Source organism: Myxocyprinus asiaticus, chromosome 30 (genome assembly GCF_019703515.2).
Source record: "Myxocyprinus asiaticus isolate MX2 ecotype Aquarium Trade chromosome 30, UBuf_Myxa_2, whole genome shotgun sequence".
NCBI classification, from domain to species: Eukaryota; Metazoa; Chordata; class Actinopteri; order Cypriniformes; family Catostomidae; genus Myxocyprinus; species Myxocyprinus asiaticus.
In genome coordinates, this window is record NC_059373.1 from 25,728,225 (window position 1) to 25,748,020 (window position 19,796).

At 38.0% G+C, this 19,796-nt stretch overlaps 1 protein-coding gene across 12 annotated transcripts in view; it reads left to right on the forward strand.

Annotated features, from left to right (window-relative positions):
* LOC127420801 (microtubule-actin cross-linking factor 1-like) overlaps positions 1-19,796 on the forward strand; it is a 223,513-nt gene that overhangs the window by 86,887 nt on the left and 116,830 nt on the right. For all 12 annotated transcript variants that reach the window (XM_051663338.1, XM_051663342.1, XM_051663345.1 and 9 more), the window contains exons 2-5: positions 2,520-2,581; positions 10,935-11,024; positions 12,812-12,889; positions 13,889-13,981. In XM_051663338.1, coding sequence (XP_051519298.1) covers positions 2,520-2,581; positions 10,935-11,024; positions 12,812-12,889; positions 13,889-13,981 — 323 coding nt within the window. The remainder of the gene's footprint in view (positions 1-2,519; positions 2,582-10,934; positions 11,025-12,811; positions 12,890-13,888; positions 13,982-19,796) is intronic.

The following is a 19,796-nucleotide window of genomic DNA, read 5'->3' on the forward strand; positions in this document are numbered from 1 at the left end:
TTGGTTGACATAATGCAGATATGTAAATAATACACTTTTATGTTGGCAAACGAGACTTTATTCAAACGAGACAAATTTACTCAAACTCTATTAAAATGATTGAAAACAGAAAATGTTTATTGTCCATTTGAAAAAGCTGCTTGTGGATTTTGGATTTGACACAAAGAGGGACTAACACTTCTGTTAATCGGCCAAGCCAGTCAATCCTGCCAATCTAAAATTAGCCAAAAAACTGTCCAATTAATCAGACTAGCCTGATATGTTTATCACTAGTGTGTATGGTTTGTGAGTATGATGTTTGATTGTAATGTGTAATGTAGCTATAGCCGGGTGTGTTTAGTGATTAAATTAGTGGATTGTTAATTGGAGGTTATGTCTATGTATGCATGTGTGTTTTTAATCTGAGAGTATGATATGTGTGCAGAGGAAGTTGTCGTCAATATCACATGGTTGCTTAGTATTGCTTTGTGTCCGTAGCAACCACATCAACTGTAGCACTCACAGGCCAAAATATAGTTTGAGGGAGAGAGAGTGTTATGAACTCAAAGAATACAAGTGGTATGTGATCAATTTCTATTCTTTTCTTGAATGCAGCATAGCTCTGGCATGTCCAGACTTGGAGACAAAAATTGCCTTAAGACCTGAAGTTCATGTCTTAATTAAGACCAAATGAAGTATCACATTTAACTTCCTCCACATAATTCCCTGTTTGCTGTGTGTTTAAGCCAAACCAACATCCACAGCATCAGGAGTCAAATCAAAGCTGTGTTATCTCAGCTTTGATCCCACTGTATGTATTGAATTGGAGAATATTAAAGGCATGATATTTACACAGCCCTGTGTACACACATGCAGGTTTGGAAATTAACACCCGCCAACCCAACAAATGCGGGTCGAAATCAGCCATGGCCGGTAACTCTGTCACTCTTTCAAGCCACTTTGGCAGGTGACGTTTTTTCAGGGTTTTTCCTGCATTGAAATTGTGAATGTCAGGCAACTCGGAGCCGCTGCTGATGGAAATGTAATGGTATTCATGCCTCTCATAATCATGCATCTGTGTGGGGTGAATGAAGCGTGCTTTCGTGTGAACTGCCACAGCGCACACCAGCGCGCTCCAAAGATAAGATAGGCAGAGCTCTAGAACAGTGCAGAGCAAAACTTGCGCTGTGCTTCACTCAATATTGTGGCGGCCGGTGGAAAACACAAAACCATTTGAATTGAGAACATTCTAGTATAAAGCATTATATGGAGGAAGTCAAACCTCTCAAACTGCTAGACAGCGTCTACATTACAAACAGGACTGACGAGGTAAAGGGGAGACAAATCCATATTTTTTTTAAATACACATCATCATACTTATATTTTTTTTAATGCAGTAACACTAACTGGTAACTTGTATAGATTCATATTAAATATATTCGACTTTATTTTTATTAGGCTTCAACTGTGAAAGTTGTAGTTAAAGGTTTCTAAATGTGTTTAGGCTATTAGCTTTTCTTTTTTTATATATATAACCAACACTACAGTTTATTCTTTTTATAAAAGACTATCAACATTAACCTAACCACAGTAATGTGAAGCCACCCATGTTCTTACCTAATGGCCTTGTCATTACAAATGTCACTGTTAAACAATGGTAGAACAATGGTAAACTTTCATAGGCAAGTACAATTTGAAGAGGTTAAAACTTCGATGAACTATGGAAAAATGGTTGGCAAATTTTCCTCCTGTTCTATCCTACTCCTGTTCAAACTGGCGTTTGCCTTTGGATATTTTATAGGTTACTTAAACCATTAGGCCTGTGTGCTGTTGAACTCATATCATTCTCGTTTAAATAAAATGGCCAAACAAATTCATGTAGTTACAGTCTCCAGTTACCTTTATCACTTTTTGCAAGGTGGGGGATTTTGGCTAGGGAAAATGTTGAGTGGCTAGTGACCTTGGAAGCTACTAGCCACAGTGGCCGGTGACCCAAAAAGTTCATTTCAAACCCTGCACACAAGTATGAGGTAACATCACTAAGTCTAATATCAACCTGAGTATTCATTTATGTGTGACTCTTGTCAACCTCCTACACATTATGAAGAATGTAGGTCAGGTGAGAACTGTAATGAACCTATTAAACTGGTCTTTTTTTAAACTTCCAGCCTAGTTTCCAATTTTACCAAACCTCTCCTAATATAGGTAATGATGTACCAAAGTAACCTTCTTTGCCTATCACTTAATGTATTTTATGGATTTAATGTGCCTTTCTGTTAAATCATGTGACAGCAGGTACAATGCTTAGAAAGAATCAGTATTTCTTCAGTTTCCCTTTCTACATTTGGGAAATGCATGCTCTTTAAAGCAGGACTGGAGTGAAAGCTTGCAAAAAAGTAGACACCAGTATCATGATGCTGTGGTCTTCCTGCTGTGTTACATAATTAACCCAATCTCTTCCTCTCCTCTGCTTTCCTCTTCCTCTATCTGTCTATCCTGTTTCATCCTCTATCTTGCCCTCTCTCTCTCTATTTTCACAGATGAACGGGACAGGGTGCAGAAGAAAACTTTCACCAAATGGGTCAACAAACATCTCATAAAGGTACAGTCCAGCATGCTGGGTTATTTTTGTCATTTCTGCTGCAATGCACAAAGATAAGGCCTGAAGGATGCTGAGCTCCATTTCTACTGAACTCACACTTTCACACTTAAACACTTGACACAAGGATTGAAATCTTCAGTAATGACATGCGACCGTTATTTGTCTAATTATTCCGTAATGATTAAAGCATTTCACATCTTTCTGAATGACTCCAAAACTGAAAAGACGTTTAGCATGTTGCTATGCTCCAGAACTATATTTGTGTCTTTGTTAATCCTCTGTATCTCCTGCCCCACTGACCACCAGATCATGGGAGCAAAGAATGCTGGGTATTCAAAGGAAAGGACAGATGACCAACCACAGAAGGGTGAGAGTTATGAGGTTAGAGATAGTGACCTCATAACTCTAGCATCATTAAAGTAATGTAGGTCAGACCATAGGGACGTTGTAACGTTAGATGCTGGAAGTAGTGATTTTTATATATATATATATATATATATATATATATATATATATATATATATATATATATATATATATACTGGCCTGCTATTTCAGATATTTCTGTGTTTTTCTTCCTTTCGTTATTTTATTTATTTATAGAGAAGGGGGCGAGTTTTGTTGTTGTTATAGTGACATTCGTTCTGATAAGTTGATCACCTGTTACCATGGTTACATCGGTGGTATTCAAACCATCAGATTCATCCGCGCAGAAGAGCAGAGCCAAAGCCTGACTGACGTAATTACCAAAACAGTGTGCCTCCGCAAGTAACTTGCAGTTCTATTCTTCAACTGCTAGAGGGCCAAAAGTTACATAGTGTAGCTTGACCCACATAAATTCCATAATAACAGTATGTATTTTCCTTCCATCAGAGCAATTCAAGCTTAAATTAACACCTTCAGGTTTTTCCATGTCTGCAGTCAGCAGGGGGCAGTCGGTGCAACTCCAGCTGTTCATGCAACAGAACACACTTACAAAAAGCAGCCACAGATTGAGAGCTGGTGACACAGGACACATTCTTGCATTCAGAGACAGCTAGACAGAGCACATCAGATTACAGTGGTCTCGAGACATGTTTTTCAAAGATTCAAACTACGTTTAACTTAACACAGCATCCTAAAAATACAGCGTTTTGGCTCAAGAATCTGCAAATCAGTGAGATGTGACACAACCAAAGTGAGACACTCCAAAAGCATCCATCAGATGCATGTGTACAGTACTGTGCAAAAGTCTTAGGGACATAAGATGTTTCACAAAAGCATTTGTCTTTAGATGGTTATTCATATCTTCAGCTTTAGTGTGTCAATAGGAAATATAAATGTTAGACTCCCAAACATTACTTTTGCAAATAGAAAAGATTAGAACAGAAGAACAGGGAGCCCTGCAACAGATGCAATGGCCCCCACAAAGCCCCCCACTGAACAACGTGTCAGTCTGAGATTACAAAAAGAGACAGAAGCAATTGAGACAGCCGAAATAGATAGAAGAACTGTGGTGAATTCTTCAAGAACTTGGAACATCCTATCTGCCAACAAGCAAGAAAAACTGTGTCTAGGTGTATCTAAGAGAATTGGTGCTGTTTTAAAGGCAAAGGTGGTCACACCGAATATTGTTTTAGCTTTTTTATGTTTACTGGACTTTGTATGACATTAAGTAATAAATAAAAACTATTTTTGAAGACATCCTCACTATGCAACATTTTTCACAAGTGCCTAAAACTTTTACACAGTACTGTACATGCAAGGTGTTCTGTGAGAACAGGACAGATTGACAAACACAAAATGACACAATACTGCAATGTATTTAAATGTGAAAATCTGAATTTTTAAATATGTATGCGTGTAGTAATATTTTTTGTTTAACATAAAAAAAAAAACTAAAATGTACGCAAATAAGGCAGCATCCATTTTTTAAACCATGCGATAGGAGAAAGGTGTCCCAAGTTTTTCTGGGCAGGCTACTCAGCCTTGCAAGCTCTGATCAGGGTGGGGATGGGGTTAGAGCATGTGCTGCCTGCCAGGAAAAAACCCAGGCACTTTTGTACGAGTAAAATTTCACCAATGTTTTTCCCCACTTTCTTTGGCTAACATTGACATATATAAATTACTACTCGCTTGACTCATCTGCACATCCTTGCACAAAAACTGATTGTGTGAAGCAGTGCATGCTTATTCGTTGCGCGCAAAAATGCCCCGGGCATAATAAACACGGGAGCGCATTTACTGTACGGAGAATGAAGTTTCTTCATCCACAAGCGGGCGAATGATACGGGTGAGCTGCTGTATCTCATTGTGTCACTCAAACGCTCACTGACTTTCATCTGAACCCATTTCAAAAGCGCCTGAGAAAGACCCAACGTGTGTGCGATACAGACTGAGAAGGACCTGGCCATTCAGCAATCTGCAGAGAGACCCACTGTATTCAAGATACAGACTGAGAAGGACCTGGCTGTTCAACAAGCTGCACTTGTAGAGACTTAATGGCAAACCAGAGAAAATAATAGTTTTGTGATTGTAAACTTCAGCAAATTAAACTTCAGCATTCAATATGTTTTATATCTGTATGTATAGTGTCTAATAATGCATTGCAATGTACACTTATGTTTCTCTTGCCAATACAATTTGATACGATTTGAATCTGCCCATTAGATCATCTTATTTTTTAAAAAAAGTCCACTGGAAAACAGCAGATGATTTTTCCCAAACTGTAATTACAACATATCCACTGATTTTATGGCATGTATACAGATACTTGTATAAAAGATTCATACCTGTAAAAATGTATCTAATTAACTCTATCCTCAAAAAAAACATGTTAACGTACATATTTAACCGTCCTAGTGTGTTTGGGTCATTTTTGACCCGGGAGAGGTAGATAATGATTTTTAAATACCACATAGTTTTTATTACAGGAACAAACTTTGTGACTTTGTCAAGACAAAATACACATAATACATTTGTTTCAGATTTTTCAATAAAATTTTTTAAGAGAGATCACCATAAAAAAATAAGTTACATCTTTTGCGTTTGCGAGCCAATTTTGACCCAGGCATCAATTGTGGCTTTACACATGATATTATGTCGATTTTTTTGGACATCTACTTTAAATAAAATGTTTCTTATAAACACTTCATTTACATTTAGTGTCTTTCCCATGCTCTCACACACACTTTTTTGTCTCCCACTGGGACTGCATCTTGTTTACAACATGTGTACACACATACACATACAGTACTGTCACACACAGACACACACACACATTCCTGTACAAAACAGACATGACAGATGTAACAAACATAACAAATAAACTAAATCAAAGGTACTACAGCCTAAAATGGGTGTAGTGAGAGCAAAAGTTAATGCACACATTAGTCTAAATACGGCTTGATATGGCATATTAATTAATAACTTTTATATTTGTAATTTAACATACCAAAAATATAAATCTTTTTACATGTATAAACAGTTAAGAACTTATTAATGACTTAGAATATAGTTTAAGATGAAAACCATCGAATTATGAATGATTTAGAAGCTTGAATTCCACCGGGTCAAAATGCAAAAGGCGTATGCAGATTATGAACACAATAGGAGTTATATCATTAAAATAAATGATGACTGAACTATTTATTGTAAGTTCTTTGAGACAAGGTATAAAGTAAATATATTTATGATTTTGTTTGTTATATCATGTACCATAATATAATCATGATTAATCTCAGAAAAATGTGTGATTAATTAGTTAAAATATTTTAATCGATTCACAGCCCCTTTGTAAGGAATAATGTGCAGTCAGCCGGTTGTTATCGCACAATAATCAGGACACATTGTGGTCTTGTATCACCCTGAAGGGGTTTATTTTGCGATAACAACAGACTGACTGTACGTTATCTCACTTATTACACGGCTACTAACCAAATAAATAAATACATGGACATAAAATATTGATTTGCGTTGAAATTATGTAATTTGAGAACAAAGAAATCACCAAACAGCTGAAATCAACCTCCGGTTTGCATCAGAGTTCTGTTGGTGTTTATTTTGTGTAAATGACCATTTATCTCCTCAATAATCAGCCTATTACAAGACTACTTGCCAAATATATAAATAAATGAAACATTGATCTGAGTTTAAATGAATTTATGAGCTTACTTGTAGAGATCGCACAGTGAGCCAAGAAGCAGGAGAGACTGCTCGCAGAACCCGGATGAGCGGTCTGATTCGTTTAAATCCCTGGATGTGTGGTAGTTAGAGAGAAATATCTGACTGCTTGACTCATTGACCAATCAGAATTGAGTATTCCAGAGAACTGTGTAATATCAGCCACAACATAAAAACTACCTGCCAAATATATCTCAGAATAGCATTCTTCTCACCACAATTGTACAGAGTGGTTATCTGAGTTAATGTAGATTTTGTCAACGAACCAGTCTGGCCATTCTCTGTTGACCTCTCTCATCAACAAGGCATTTCCATCCACAGAACTGCCCCTCACAGGTTGTTTTTTTGATTTTGGCACCATTCGGAGTAAATTCTAGAGACTGTTGTACGTGAAAATCCCAGGAGATCAGCAGTTACAGAAATACTCAAACCAGCCCGTCTGGCACCAACAATCATGCCACACTCCAAATCACTGAGATCACATATTTTCCCCATTTTGATGGTTGATGTGAACATTAACTGAAGCTCCTGACCCTTATCTGCATGATTTTATGCATATACCTATCAGCCACAGCATTGCAATCACCTGTCTAATATTGTGTAGGTCCACCTCGTGCCACCAAAACAGCGCCAACCCGCATCTCAGAATACCATTTTATATATATATATATATATATATATATATATATATATAATTCTTAAGAATTATTATGTCTTGTTCATACTGTATTCAGTTATCTTTATTTGGAGGCCTTTCTCAGCAAATATTGATATATGTGATTAATTAATCGAATGTAATTCGATTATGTAATTAGTTTGATAAAAAACATTAATCGATTGACAACCTGTGATTTCAATCTATCATTGGTTGGACAAACAAATAGTTCTGCCTGCATATACCAGAAAGTATTTTAACACTGAAATATTACACACTTTACCTTTAACAGTAAAGCTTGCCATGACACACCTTTTCTCTTGGTTTTGACAGGTAACCTCAGATTATTTCCGGGAATCCATGATTATTTAAGACATACTCTCTTGTCTTTGTAGTAGCATAACTCACATAGTTTGTCATGAGTCTAACTGGCAGACACTAAGTAGGTGATGATACTTGTTAGCGTTTGTGTTTACACATCACTCTCCATCTGTTACACTGACTGAAAACGGTGTATGTGTGTAGTTGTGTTTGTATAGTGTGTGAGTTTATTTCCTCTTTACACACTTCTAACATAAACAGTAACCTCATTGCAAAAATGTAGAACAGTTTGAGTAGGTTTGTATGACATACCTGCCCTCAGCAAGATGCAAGCTAAAGCACAGGAAAACAAGTGGGGCACATTTGAGTGTGACACCTTTTATTATTTAATACCTGAACACATGGGGATTACCCTAGTGCCCAAGTTTAACTTGTTATTCTTTGTGTCTATGGAAATAGGGGGTGTCCCATGATAATATGCTTAAGTGCAATGTTTAAATGAAAGGAGAGAGACAGAAGTGGAGAAAAATTACCAAAATGTGCTCTGTAAGTGTGGAAACATGCATGTAATAGAATTTATATACAAAATATAAATTACATTGTTATATTCTGTTGTTTGATGTAATAACGTGTTAACTGTTAACATGCGCCCCTTTTTTTGAGCACAAGCCTAAAAGAACATACTCAAATTTAAATGGCTGTAGTTCATCCCCACGTTGTATTACAGGCATAATTGTGTTCTATTTTGAAAGGAGACACTTGGAAGTTTGTTGTTAAATAGTAAAAATGTATTTTATTTATATAGTCCTGAATTTTTTTATTTATAAATCTCAGATTTATTGTAACGTGATAAGCTATTTTTTTGTATTATTATTATTTTTTATATATATATATATATATATATATATATATATATATATATATATATATATATATGAAATAATACTGTATATGACACTGACCTTGTTGATGCATAGAAACATAATGGATATTATGCCGTTAGCATTAGCCGTTAGCATTTGCGCCTAAATACAGAAAAGTAAACATTATAAAATATACATTATCTTGTGCATATATTTTACTTCCAATCATAATTGAGTTGTTATAGCAGTGTGTTTTAATGACCTCATGTGGATTCCAATCATATAATGAGGCAGAAAGCAGATTATTGGCAGGTGAAGATGATGGCAGGTGTACAGCTCTTCTGCAATTACAGCTACAGAACTGTCAATAATCATATACAAATACCAGAGAATGCATGGAAATAATAGACAAACCATATATTTTTGTAATCGTCTATTTATTTACAATAAGTCTCAGCAGTCAACTGATTCGTTTTATGCTTGATACATAAATTATCCCACTATGGTCTGGGATGGGGAAGTCCCTCTCATGTGGGCACTGAGGTATGCATGATGTCATAACGTTCTCTTTAGCTTCTTATTTGGACAGAGAAATGAATTTGTGCGCCTTCTAGCTTCGTGGAGGTTTGAAAATCACCATATTAAATTATTACAGCACGTCAGTGGACCATATCCCGTAATTTAGTGGAAAATGGACATAAATAATAATTCTTTATGAAGTAAATATGAGAATATATCAACATTTCCGTAAATGTGCACACTGTTGGACTAAATGTCCTATTGGATGTTGTTCTCTGAAGCCTGCTACAACTCAAAGGGAGTTTACATCACTGAATAGGTACGTGCATCTTTATAACGGTTTCATTTTCATAACTCTCGCTTTGATATTTTGATATGTTGACATAAATTATGAAATTACACAAGCAGTAACATTTCTATTGTGAAACATTGGCTAAATATCAAAGCTGAAGTATTAGACCTTTCTTACGATGTATAGTTTGTCACGATTAAATAAGAATTGAATTTTAATAACATACAGTTAATGCAAACAATACCGATCGTAAGATCGCCGGCGATCCCTGCCAGTGAAGGAGATAAAAATGGTTGATATGTAATATGGATGAGACAATGTCACTATGTCGGGCTGGTCGGGATACTAAAACAGACAGCAATGTTTTGATGATGTCAACACTTTTCAAGAAAATCAACCTATGAATGGCTTGCGTATTAAACTGGGATAAGAGAAAGTATTTGAACATCGAAGAAATTAAACACTTCAGCTTTAAATATGACATTTTGGGGCATTCCAGAATTCCCTGAGTTCTAGAGAGGGAAAGATTTGGAAACGGGTGGATGGATGGAGAGAACAGGACACGTGGTTGTGTGAGGATGTTCTTTTATACTCAGCAGATGGTTCCTCTTTGTGGCCCTGTGGGGTTGCCAACAGGAGGCATGTGTGTTTGTCCTGCTGTATACAGCTTAGGACCTCTGAATCCACAAACATACACACTCATGCACATACTGAGGAACAGGACTTCAAGATCCCCTGCTATTTCTTCTGCTTTGCTGCTTGCCACAGTGTCTTTTTACATGTCCATATCTCAACGAGTGTGCTACCCTCTACTGGTTAGATCTGGTGCTTAAAGGAATAGGTCACCCAAAAATGAAAATTCTGTCATTATTTATTCACCCCAGTTTGGTCCCAAACCTGTCATGGCTTTTGCAATGAAAGTGAATAGAGACTCTGGGCTGTCAAGTTCCAAAAAGTACACCATAAAACCACATTAAAAGTAGGAATTACATGTTATCTTCTAAATTCCAAGTCCTCTTGTAGCCATGCAATATCTTTGTGTGACGGAGAGATGAACGTTTAAGTTTAACTTTGCAAATATGATGCAGGTTTGATGCCATGACGTTTGGTCATGAATCACACAGTAACCAATGAGATTAGATCTTATTGATATCCAACCAAGGCTGTAGCTGCCATATTTGATTTGCCCACTGCAAACGGTAGTAGATCAGTGATTTGAAAGTCAAACAATTTTGGAGCAACAGTAGGGTAAGTAAATATTGACAGAATTTGTTATTTTTGGGTGAACTTTTCCTTTACTTTTCCAGCCTGTTTTGTTAATGGGTTGTGGTTGGTCACATCAACCAAGCAATTATTGCTTTTTCTTTTACTTTAAAAACAATTTGATGTATAGAGTCAGTCTGTAATAAGGATAGAAGTTGGAAACTATAGCGCAAACTCTGTTGTAACTGTAACACTCTTGCTCAATTCACACGCTGATGCTTTGGCCCTCAAACTTCTTTCTGACTAACTCTTTCTCTCTCTCTATTTCTCTCTCCTCAGGTGAGGAAGCACATCACAGACCTGTATGAAGATCTAAGGGATGGACATAATCTCATCTCCCTGCTTGAGGTGCTATCTGGTGTCACATTGGTAAGGATCCCACCACCATTACTGTAACACACACACCGCCCTCACTTAGCTGCACTTACACTACCACACACAAGTCCCACTAAACTGTGAGCTTTGTGTTATACACCAGACAGTTTGTTTCCACTGTTTTACAGTTCTCACCTGGGTAATTCATGTGGCAGAGATCTGCTTTATCATTCATATTGAAACTCAGAGCCACTAATCTATGACAACAGAGTCATATAGTCACATATACAGTGGCAGTTGAACCACATGTCACCTCGGTGATCATGCCACATGAATTGACCTGGAGGTTAGGCTGATGTCATGAAGTGTCCTGGTGTGTTGCTGACATCGCTGAATGCAAATACAGTAGCTGAGTATGACATGCGCTGCAGTGTTATGCTATCTGCATTAGTACATTATTTCTACACTCAGTCATGCCTGCTGTGATGGCTGGAGACCACGATGCACTGGGACACACTGACTGATGGGTGGATACACTGAGAGAGAATGCTGACACACCACCTGTCCTCTGCCATGTTTCTCTCTCTCACACCATCTTACTCTCTCGCCCTGTCATGTTGTTATGATTTGCTTTCTAAAAGGATAGTTTGCCCAAAAATTACAATTTCATCGTTAATTACTCACCCTCATGTTCTTCCAACCCCATTTGGCTTTCTTTCTTCTGTGGAACACAAAAGAAGCTCTTAGGCTAAATTTTAGTCTCAGTCACCATTCACTTGCATTGCATCTTTTTCCATACAATGAAAGTGACTTGTGAAGTCATATGGATTTGAAAGAACATGAGAGTAAGATGTTCATTATTTTTTCATTTTGTTTTTGCTTTACTCTCCCCCTCCACCTTGTTAAAAAAAAAATTTTAACAGTTGTTTTCTCGTATTTGCCTTCAATACTGTTTCTGTCTCCGTCCTTTCTCCACGTCCCTCTCTGTGATGTCATCAGCACAAGGGCATGTCGACTCTGAGGAGAGCGTGTGTGTCACGTGCCCCCCCACTCATCCTGCTGGGTGGGGAGGATGAGGAGGATGGAGCTCAGGGAGTATGTGTGACCCCCCCGCCCCCCACTCAAACACACACACACACAAACACAACCACACACACACACGGCCAGCTCGGTACTCTGCTTGGTGTGGGCTCAGGTCAATGGGAATGCCTAATATGACAATGCATTATTCATACGTATAGTCTGATTGATTCAATTTACACGTCACACTTATAGACGCACTTTATATTCACACACCTTCCAATGTCAGAAATTCCCCCCCCCCCACATACATTGAATATGATTAAACTGCCACGTTTGACCTATGTGGAGTGTCTTTGCTGTGGCATTCATCAACAGACCTTCCCCCTCTGGCCACCTCATGAATAACCTAACTGTTTGTTCCATGCTGTACACACTACTGCGTTTTTGGGTGCTACTGCGCATGCATTTGCATGGAAGGGTGTGTGTGTTTGCTATGTGGCCTCAGTAGAGAGACGTTAAAAGCAAATGTGTGTGGTGCAACAATTATTTTAGCTTTACTTGTAGAATGGTTAGCAAATGGTGATGGTTTCATAGTATGGCAACTGTTCCTGTAACACTTGAAAGGAGTTTTTAACTACTAATGATCCTGAGAATTTTGCGTCTTTTTTCAGTGTGCTGCTTTCAATGCTTTCAGCCTAATCAAACAGCACTGTTTTCTCACAGATGTCCAATTTGCCTACATTATTAATGCAGTGCGGTCTCATGCATTCTCTCTCTCTCTCTCTCTCTCTCTCTCTCTCTCTCTCTGTCTTCTTCAGCCCAGGGAAAAGGGTCGCATGCGATTTCACCGACTCCAGAATGTGCAGATCGCCTTGGAATTCCTCAAGCAGAGACAGGTATGAACATCTGTGTAAACACGTATACAAACAAATATATGTTTCCCTAGCAATCTAAATGAGGACATACAATAGACTATCCAATTCAGGACAATCCCAAAAAAACTATTTTTTTCAGATTTTACTCACTTCTGGGGACAGTTTTGTCCCTGAACTATAGGATTTAGTCATTGAAAGGATTCAGTCATTGAAAATCCCATGTTCATAGACCAATGTGCTAAATAATGGGGAGGACGTGTCACCTAAATGTCTAGGGTGGATACACAGCTCTGAAATGGAAATTCAAAGATGGTGAAAGAGTGAGAAAGAGACTGAGATCTAAAACAAATAAAAACATTGGTAGGGACATCTGTGCCCTCAGTCTCGTTGTGTTTCAGAGAGCAGCATGGTACAGTCTGAGATGACATGACTAGCTGTGATAGATATTTCCTGCCCTATACAATCCTGTCCAGTCCTATCTCTGCTGTCATGCCAGTCCATGCTCCCTAAACCAGACAAACTGCCCATCAGCACCCTTCTCCCAAAACAGAGCACATAGCTTCTGACAGCTGTTAGCATAAGAGGACAACAAAAACCAAAGTCTTTCCATTCCATCTGTCCTTAGATTTTGTTAGCAGTGAGTCAGTAGTTTTTTTGGGATTAGTGTTACAATTATAAAGCTTTTTTTAATTTTATTTTTTTAGGGTAACCACTGCAAATTCAGTGATAACATATATGTTTTCAAGCTTAAGATTGCCCTGCCCCAGACTCATGCCAGTGGTTAAGCCAATTTTGCTGTGCTGGGCTGGTCGGGATACTCAAACAAACAGACCAATGTTTTGATAGTGTCACAATGCTTGCACTTTTCGGGAAAATCATCCAACAAATGGCTTACTTATAGTTTTCTCTTTAAAATTCAGCTTGGGATAGGAGAATGTATTTTAATATTAAAAAAAATTACATTCTTCACATTTTAGTCATTCAAATGAATCCACTAATGTCTGTTTTGTTTTGATTTAGGTCAAATTAGTGAATATACGTAATGATGACATCACAGATGGAAACCCAAAGCTGACACTGGGTCTGATCTGGACCATCATCCTTCACTTTCAGGTAAGTTCACCTTGGGCTGAGTCACAGAGATGATAACTGCCTGCAGTGGGCCTCTTGAATATATACAGTAGTGGTCAGCATAGCATGCCAGAGTTAGAGGTGACTGGAATGAAGGAATAAAGATGGATTGAGTACAGTTCTAAGCTCAGACACTCTCAATATGCTCAGGGAACAGTTTATGTGGTGTTTCAAAAGAAAATGCCTGCCAGTCTGTGTGTACTGTAGGATGAGTCCTAGTGGAGCTCTGCCAACTTGCATGCTGAGAGTGAAACGAGAATGGGCACTGTAGACTGAATTTGTAAAATTATCTTATTTTATGGACTTGTGGTTCAAGCTAGAGGAGGCTGTGTGTGTCTATGTTTATTAGCTTCCAAGAGTTAAGACATTGCAGTAAGTGAGGTCTGTTTATCTCAAATAAGCCCCCTTTTAAAGAACTCTGGTGACTGGAATGGTTTCTGCACTGCATCACTGCAGTCCAGTTTACTGTTTCTGAAAACATCCATTTTAGAAAAGCTATTTAAGTAGGTCTCATCATCAGTTTATTAGAAGTATTGAATTTATTAATATGATTTATGTGAAACAATATTCCATGATAAATGTTCCAAACAGTAGTATACTACATTATACGCTATAGTGTACGCTACATTGTCGCATATCTAATACAGTAGCAAGATGTGTCCGGTTATCACCTCAGAAAAATAAATATGGTTATTTTGCATTTTTAATCTAATTTTGTGTAAAAAAAAATCTTGTTACTTTTGGCAGTCTGATCAGATGACTTAAGAAAGAGATTATAATTCCTGGTTGCTATCGCTTCTGTTCATTTTTCAGACTGGAAATGGAAGGTCAAGTTAAGCCGATTACACTCTGGGGTACAGTTGTAAACTCATTGTGGTCTGGTTTTGTACTTAACATTTTGAGAAATGTATTCCGTCATTTGGGTATTCCATGCATACAGAAAGTTGCATACTATGCACAATACACAGTAAAATAGCATGATTAATAAAGTAGTTTGCCATTCCAAACATACCCTAAGTCATTATCAGATATAAAGAATTTAACCTTCATAATGTATCATTTAAATGGGTTAACATAATATCATAACATATTGTGTTTATTAAATAATTATTGAAATATGTAGAGTTGTCATGTTCTCCTACTCTCCACTCTGATTAGAACACTTCCCAAAACTGTCCAGCAGAGGGCACAGTGATTATCAACAGAGCGTTGATATAGCAAGGTGACATAGGGAGCTGGTTGCCACGGAGATTGTATTTAGTGTGACCCCAGAGCAATCAGCATGATTCAGCAGAAAAGAGTGGAGTAGCCAGATGAAGATAGGAAATAAGACAAAACAGCAAATCAAGTGGACAGACAAAGAAAAGCAAGCTTAAGAAATGGAGGAAAGTTTTGAAACAAACTGTCAGTTATCTTGATGCATTTGTGTGCTTCTATTATGTAGTGACTCTTTTATAAAAACATAAAGGGTATTTGATAAATTTACCATATGCCACTATATTCACTGTAGCTTTGAAGACAGAGAAAACTGTTGAAAGGAGGAGTAAAAAGGCTGCATAGGAGTGGTTGTAGACCACTACAGAAAGATGTAATGTGGTTAGGGGATGAATGAGTGCACCCTTGTTATTTAACTATCATTCAAGTTGGTCCACCTCCACAACTTTACGGTAACATAGTAACACTATCTAGAATGACATGCAGCCAAAATTACCATAGTACAGTGTTATGACTAATTTACGGAAACAGTGTCTGATATAATCTCTCAGCATAGGTCTGAAATTAGGAGGAATTGGTGGTGTCTTGAATTGTTTTTGAATGAGAAAAGAGCTCACAGAGCCCTAACCCTTGTGCGACCTTAGGGATATTTTTGTCTTTTTCATTTTTGTTTTTTCGATCATTTTGACCGTTAATGCCAACTGCATACATTTTGCCAAAGGTGTGTATTTTTGGGGGAATTTTGATATTTCAACCTCAGTTCCTATAATACATCTTTAATACACTATGCACACAAAATAGTTACACTCAGGACCTTAAGGACAAAAATGTCCCCATTGAAACCCATTAAAACTTTAATATTTTATCCCAGTGCCATTAAAGTATAAAATCATGAATTCTATGATATTATGCTTTCATTCCAGAGCCCTGGCTTCAAAATTTAAATTTTTAATATTTTCAACCAGACGACACCATTTTCTCATGTTTAGCCTATGGAGCAAATACATGCTTTTTTCCTATTTTCTGTTTTCTGTATTAGAGCACTGCAGGCCAATTGAATAAATGATGCAGCTAAAATTGTGTGGGTGTGTTGGTATGGATGTCAGAGTGTGTTTTGTATATGTGCATTGAGAAGTGTGTGTGTGTGTGTGTGTGTGTGTGTGTGTGTGTGTGTGTGTAAAAAAACAACAGTGACATTATGTAAACAAACTGGTATTTAAAGGGTTAAAATCCTGAACAATGAATGAATATTTGGTAGTTATGTTCAGGACTGATGTTGATTTAAAAATCTAAGTCAGTGAAAGTGGAAAATAATATAAATATATAATATTTTTATGGCAGTTTTTTGACGCTGACATTTTTGTCCTCTAAGGTCCTGAGTGTTTGTTTTTTTTTTATTTTGTTTTTTTTATCTGACACTGCACAAAAAATAATAATGCATCAAAATCAATGTTGTTGATATTCATTGACATATCCCAGGCTGTGATAATTAAAAAAAAAAAAAAAAAAAAAAAAAAAAATTCCCCTTAGCATTTTGTATATGGAAAATAATTATTTTTTTTTTGGTGGTTATGATCAGGACTGATGTTGGTTAAAAAAATTAACTCATTGAATTTGGAAAATAATATTAACATATAATATTATTATGGCAGTTTTTTGACGTGGACATTTTTGTCCTTTAAGGATCTCTTGAGTAACTTTTTTTTATTGACGTATAAGGGTTAAAAGGACGTGTTAATTTAATGCATAGTTACATTCATTTCACACAGCCAAGAGAAGCTAACTGTCCAACCTCCCCTGCTTACAATCTGGGACACTTCCCTCTGTTTTGAAACCACAGCTGTATTTTAGGCTAACGGCAGCCTTTTAGAAATGTGTTTAGTATATCCTCATATTGACCTAATATATTTTTGACTAAAATCTGGATCCTGAGGGAAAATATTAATCAGGCTTCTGTGTCTAAGCCAAGTCTACATTTGTGCCTGATCTGATTTGATTGGCCGTTGAAATATTACTTAGATGAAATATGTGGTTGTGGGCTGAGCTGTGCACAGTGCAGTCAGGCCAGTAGGATTGTTTAGTTTTTGGCTACTGACTGTGCTGAAATCATATTTACCCAGTCTGCAGACAAATGCTGATTGCTCTGTTCAGTTCTCTGTCTGTCAGTAAACAGAAATCTATCTCCTGCCTCAGTTACAATACAGGAGAGAGTCTGGATACATGACAAGTAGGCTGATTTCATAAATGTGGGCTCAGATGGTTGATTTGTATTCAGTTAAATTGATTTATTGCTTCCTAATTGATCAGCTGCCCATGCAATCACATTAATGTTTAGTTGCTTCTGGATAAATTTACTAAATTCCATCACAATGCTATTTGTTGCGTAGGATTTTCAGTACTAGAGGGATTTTGATATCTTCATGCCCCCATCCTCTTTGAGTTTACAAGGTCTTTCATCTATATCCCTCTCATTTTCACAGAAACCACTCATACCAGTCTGTAGCAAATCCATTAATTCTGTGTTTTTCTTCATTGATCTTTGGTCCAGATGTCAGATGGATAGATATGTTTAATGCAGGAGTAGGACAGGCCAGCAACAACGGCTATAAAATAACATGCATGCCTTTCCAAGGAATGGACAACAATGAAATTTCAAATTATTTTCTTGTAGTCCTGGCTGCCAACCAGTTAAAGGCCATTGGATTGGTTTGCGTGCGTGTGCATGTGTGTGTGTGTGTGTGTGTGTGTGCATTTTGAGCTCTGAGCTCACCAGGCATCAGAGCAACAAGAGAGGGAGTGGGAGGGAGGGATGAGCACGTGGATAGGAGGAGAGAGAGCAGGAGGGAGAGAGGGAGGAGGAAGCTAAAGCAGCAGTAGAGTATTCTGTGAGGCTGCAGCAGACGGGAGATAAAGCTCTTTTTTTCCGTCAGTTCCTGCCAGTGAGAGCAGAGGAGCTACCCAGCAACTGAGAGCACACAGGCAGCCTGCTTTTACTGGAGCCCCCGGTTTCCTCTCTCACCTGCAGGCCTCTTTAGCAACTGCTCATATACAGAGATACATACACTTTCAAGCTCTGGATCATGAGATTGACAAACCCTGTAGACACTTGTGAGTCAAACGTTTAATTCGCACCCATGTTGTGCAAAGGAGAGCACCATATGAGTCGGATCAATTCCGCCATGCTTGACTGATGGAGCTACACTTTCTTCAGCACCAAGGCGACCACTCTTCTTTAAGGCCAGTAATGCAGCTCCAGGTGGGGGAAGGACTCCTCTGGATTTTCCTCTTCTTTTTCTCATTCAGACATGGTTCAGCCTCCCAGCCCTGTCCTGCCCTATTGGAGTTCTAATTAGATTCCACAACCAGAGAAGCAGGCAGCATCAGGGAGCGGCACCTTTTCATCTATCGCTCTTTTATTCACTGCATTCCTGGGACAGATACCATTTATTGGCAGAATGAGGAAGACAGGATGGTCTGAAACCGTGATCACCAGATATATGTGATTGGACTCTGTGCTTAACCACATCCATAACCAGCTGTGACTGCAGGGGGAAAGTGGTTATTGAATTTTGCTGGCTGAAGGTGAGGTCTTCACTCACAATAGTCCCTATCCTCTGAATTGACTCTAATGTGCTGGCGTCAGTGAATGGGATGCCAGTTCCCGTGGCAGCAAAGGCGAGACACTTAGTACCTAGCCCCTCCCCTTCTTTCTTGTCAGTATCTGAAGACTTATTTTAACGGAGCCACAGGTGTGATCCCAAAGACCAAACATCACCTGACTGGGGCTATTTATGCTGTTGTGATGATGGAAACAAAAGACATTGAGCTCTGTTTGGCTGTGACTAAATTGTAGATGAGCGACCAGAGTGTTGCCTGACTCTGCACTTTCATCCATTAGCAGCTAATCTGAGGCCCGTTACGCAGCTTTATTGTAAACAACTTCCTGCATGACTCGTACCACTACTACTTGGGTACATTACTGCCCTATCTGATGTTAGCACTACATAGTTCATTTATAAATAATATATACTAAAAAAATCTGGAGAGGCAACAATTAAAAAAATTGTTTTCTCCAGTTTGTGGTTGTGTTCAAGCTGTAAATTGCCTGCTCTCCTTTGTGAAACTGGCAGTGATGTGTCTGGACTCAGAGATATTGAGTGAATGTGCATGTACTTTCAAAGGACAGTCTGTGTCTGCACTGTGGTTCTATTCTGGCTTTCACCCTGAGGATTATCAGAAGTAGGATGGTGAGTCTTGAGTATCATGACAAATGACACATTGCCTGTGAAATTGGCTAGAATGGACAATCTTCTCTTTACTTTGTCTTCTCTTCCTTGTAAATGATTGCTGCACCATCTTTGCATCATGAAAGAGTGAAAAAAAAAAGCCTTGCCATACGATTTGAATATTTCATAAAGGAGAGTAAGCTATATTCAGCATCATGAGCTTAAGGCTTGATAGGACTCTAAGTGACGTTTACAGCAACATTACCTAAAATATGTGAAAAAGAAAAGACCAAGCAACAGGAGTAATGACCTCTTTCCACACCTCTAGAGCCAAAATATGCTGTCCTGGAAGACCC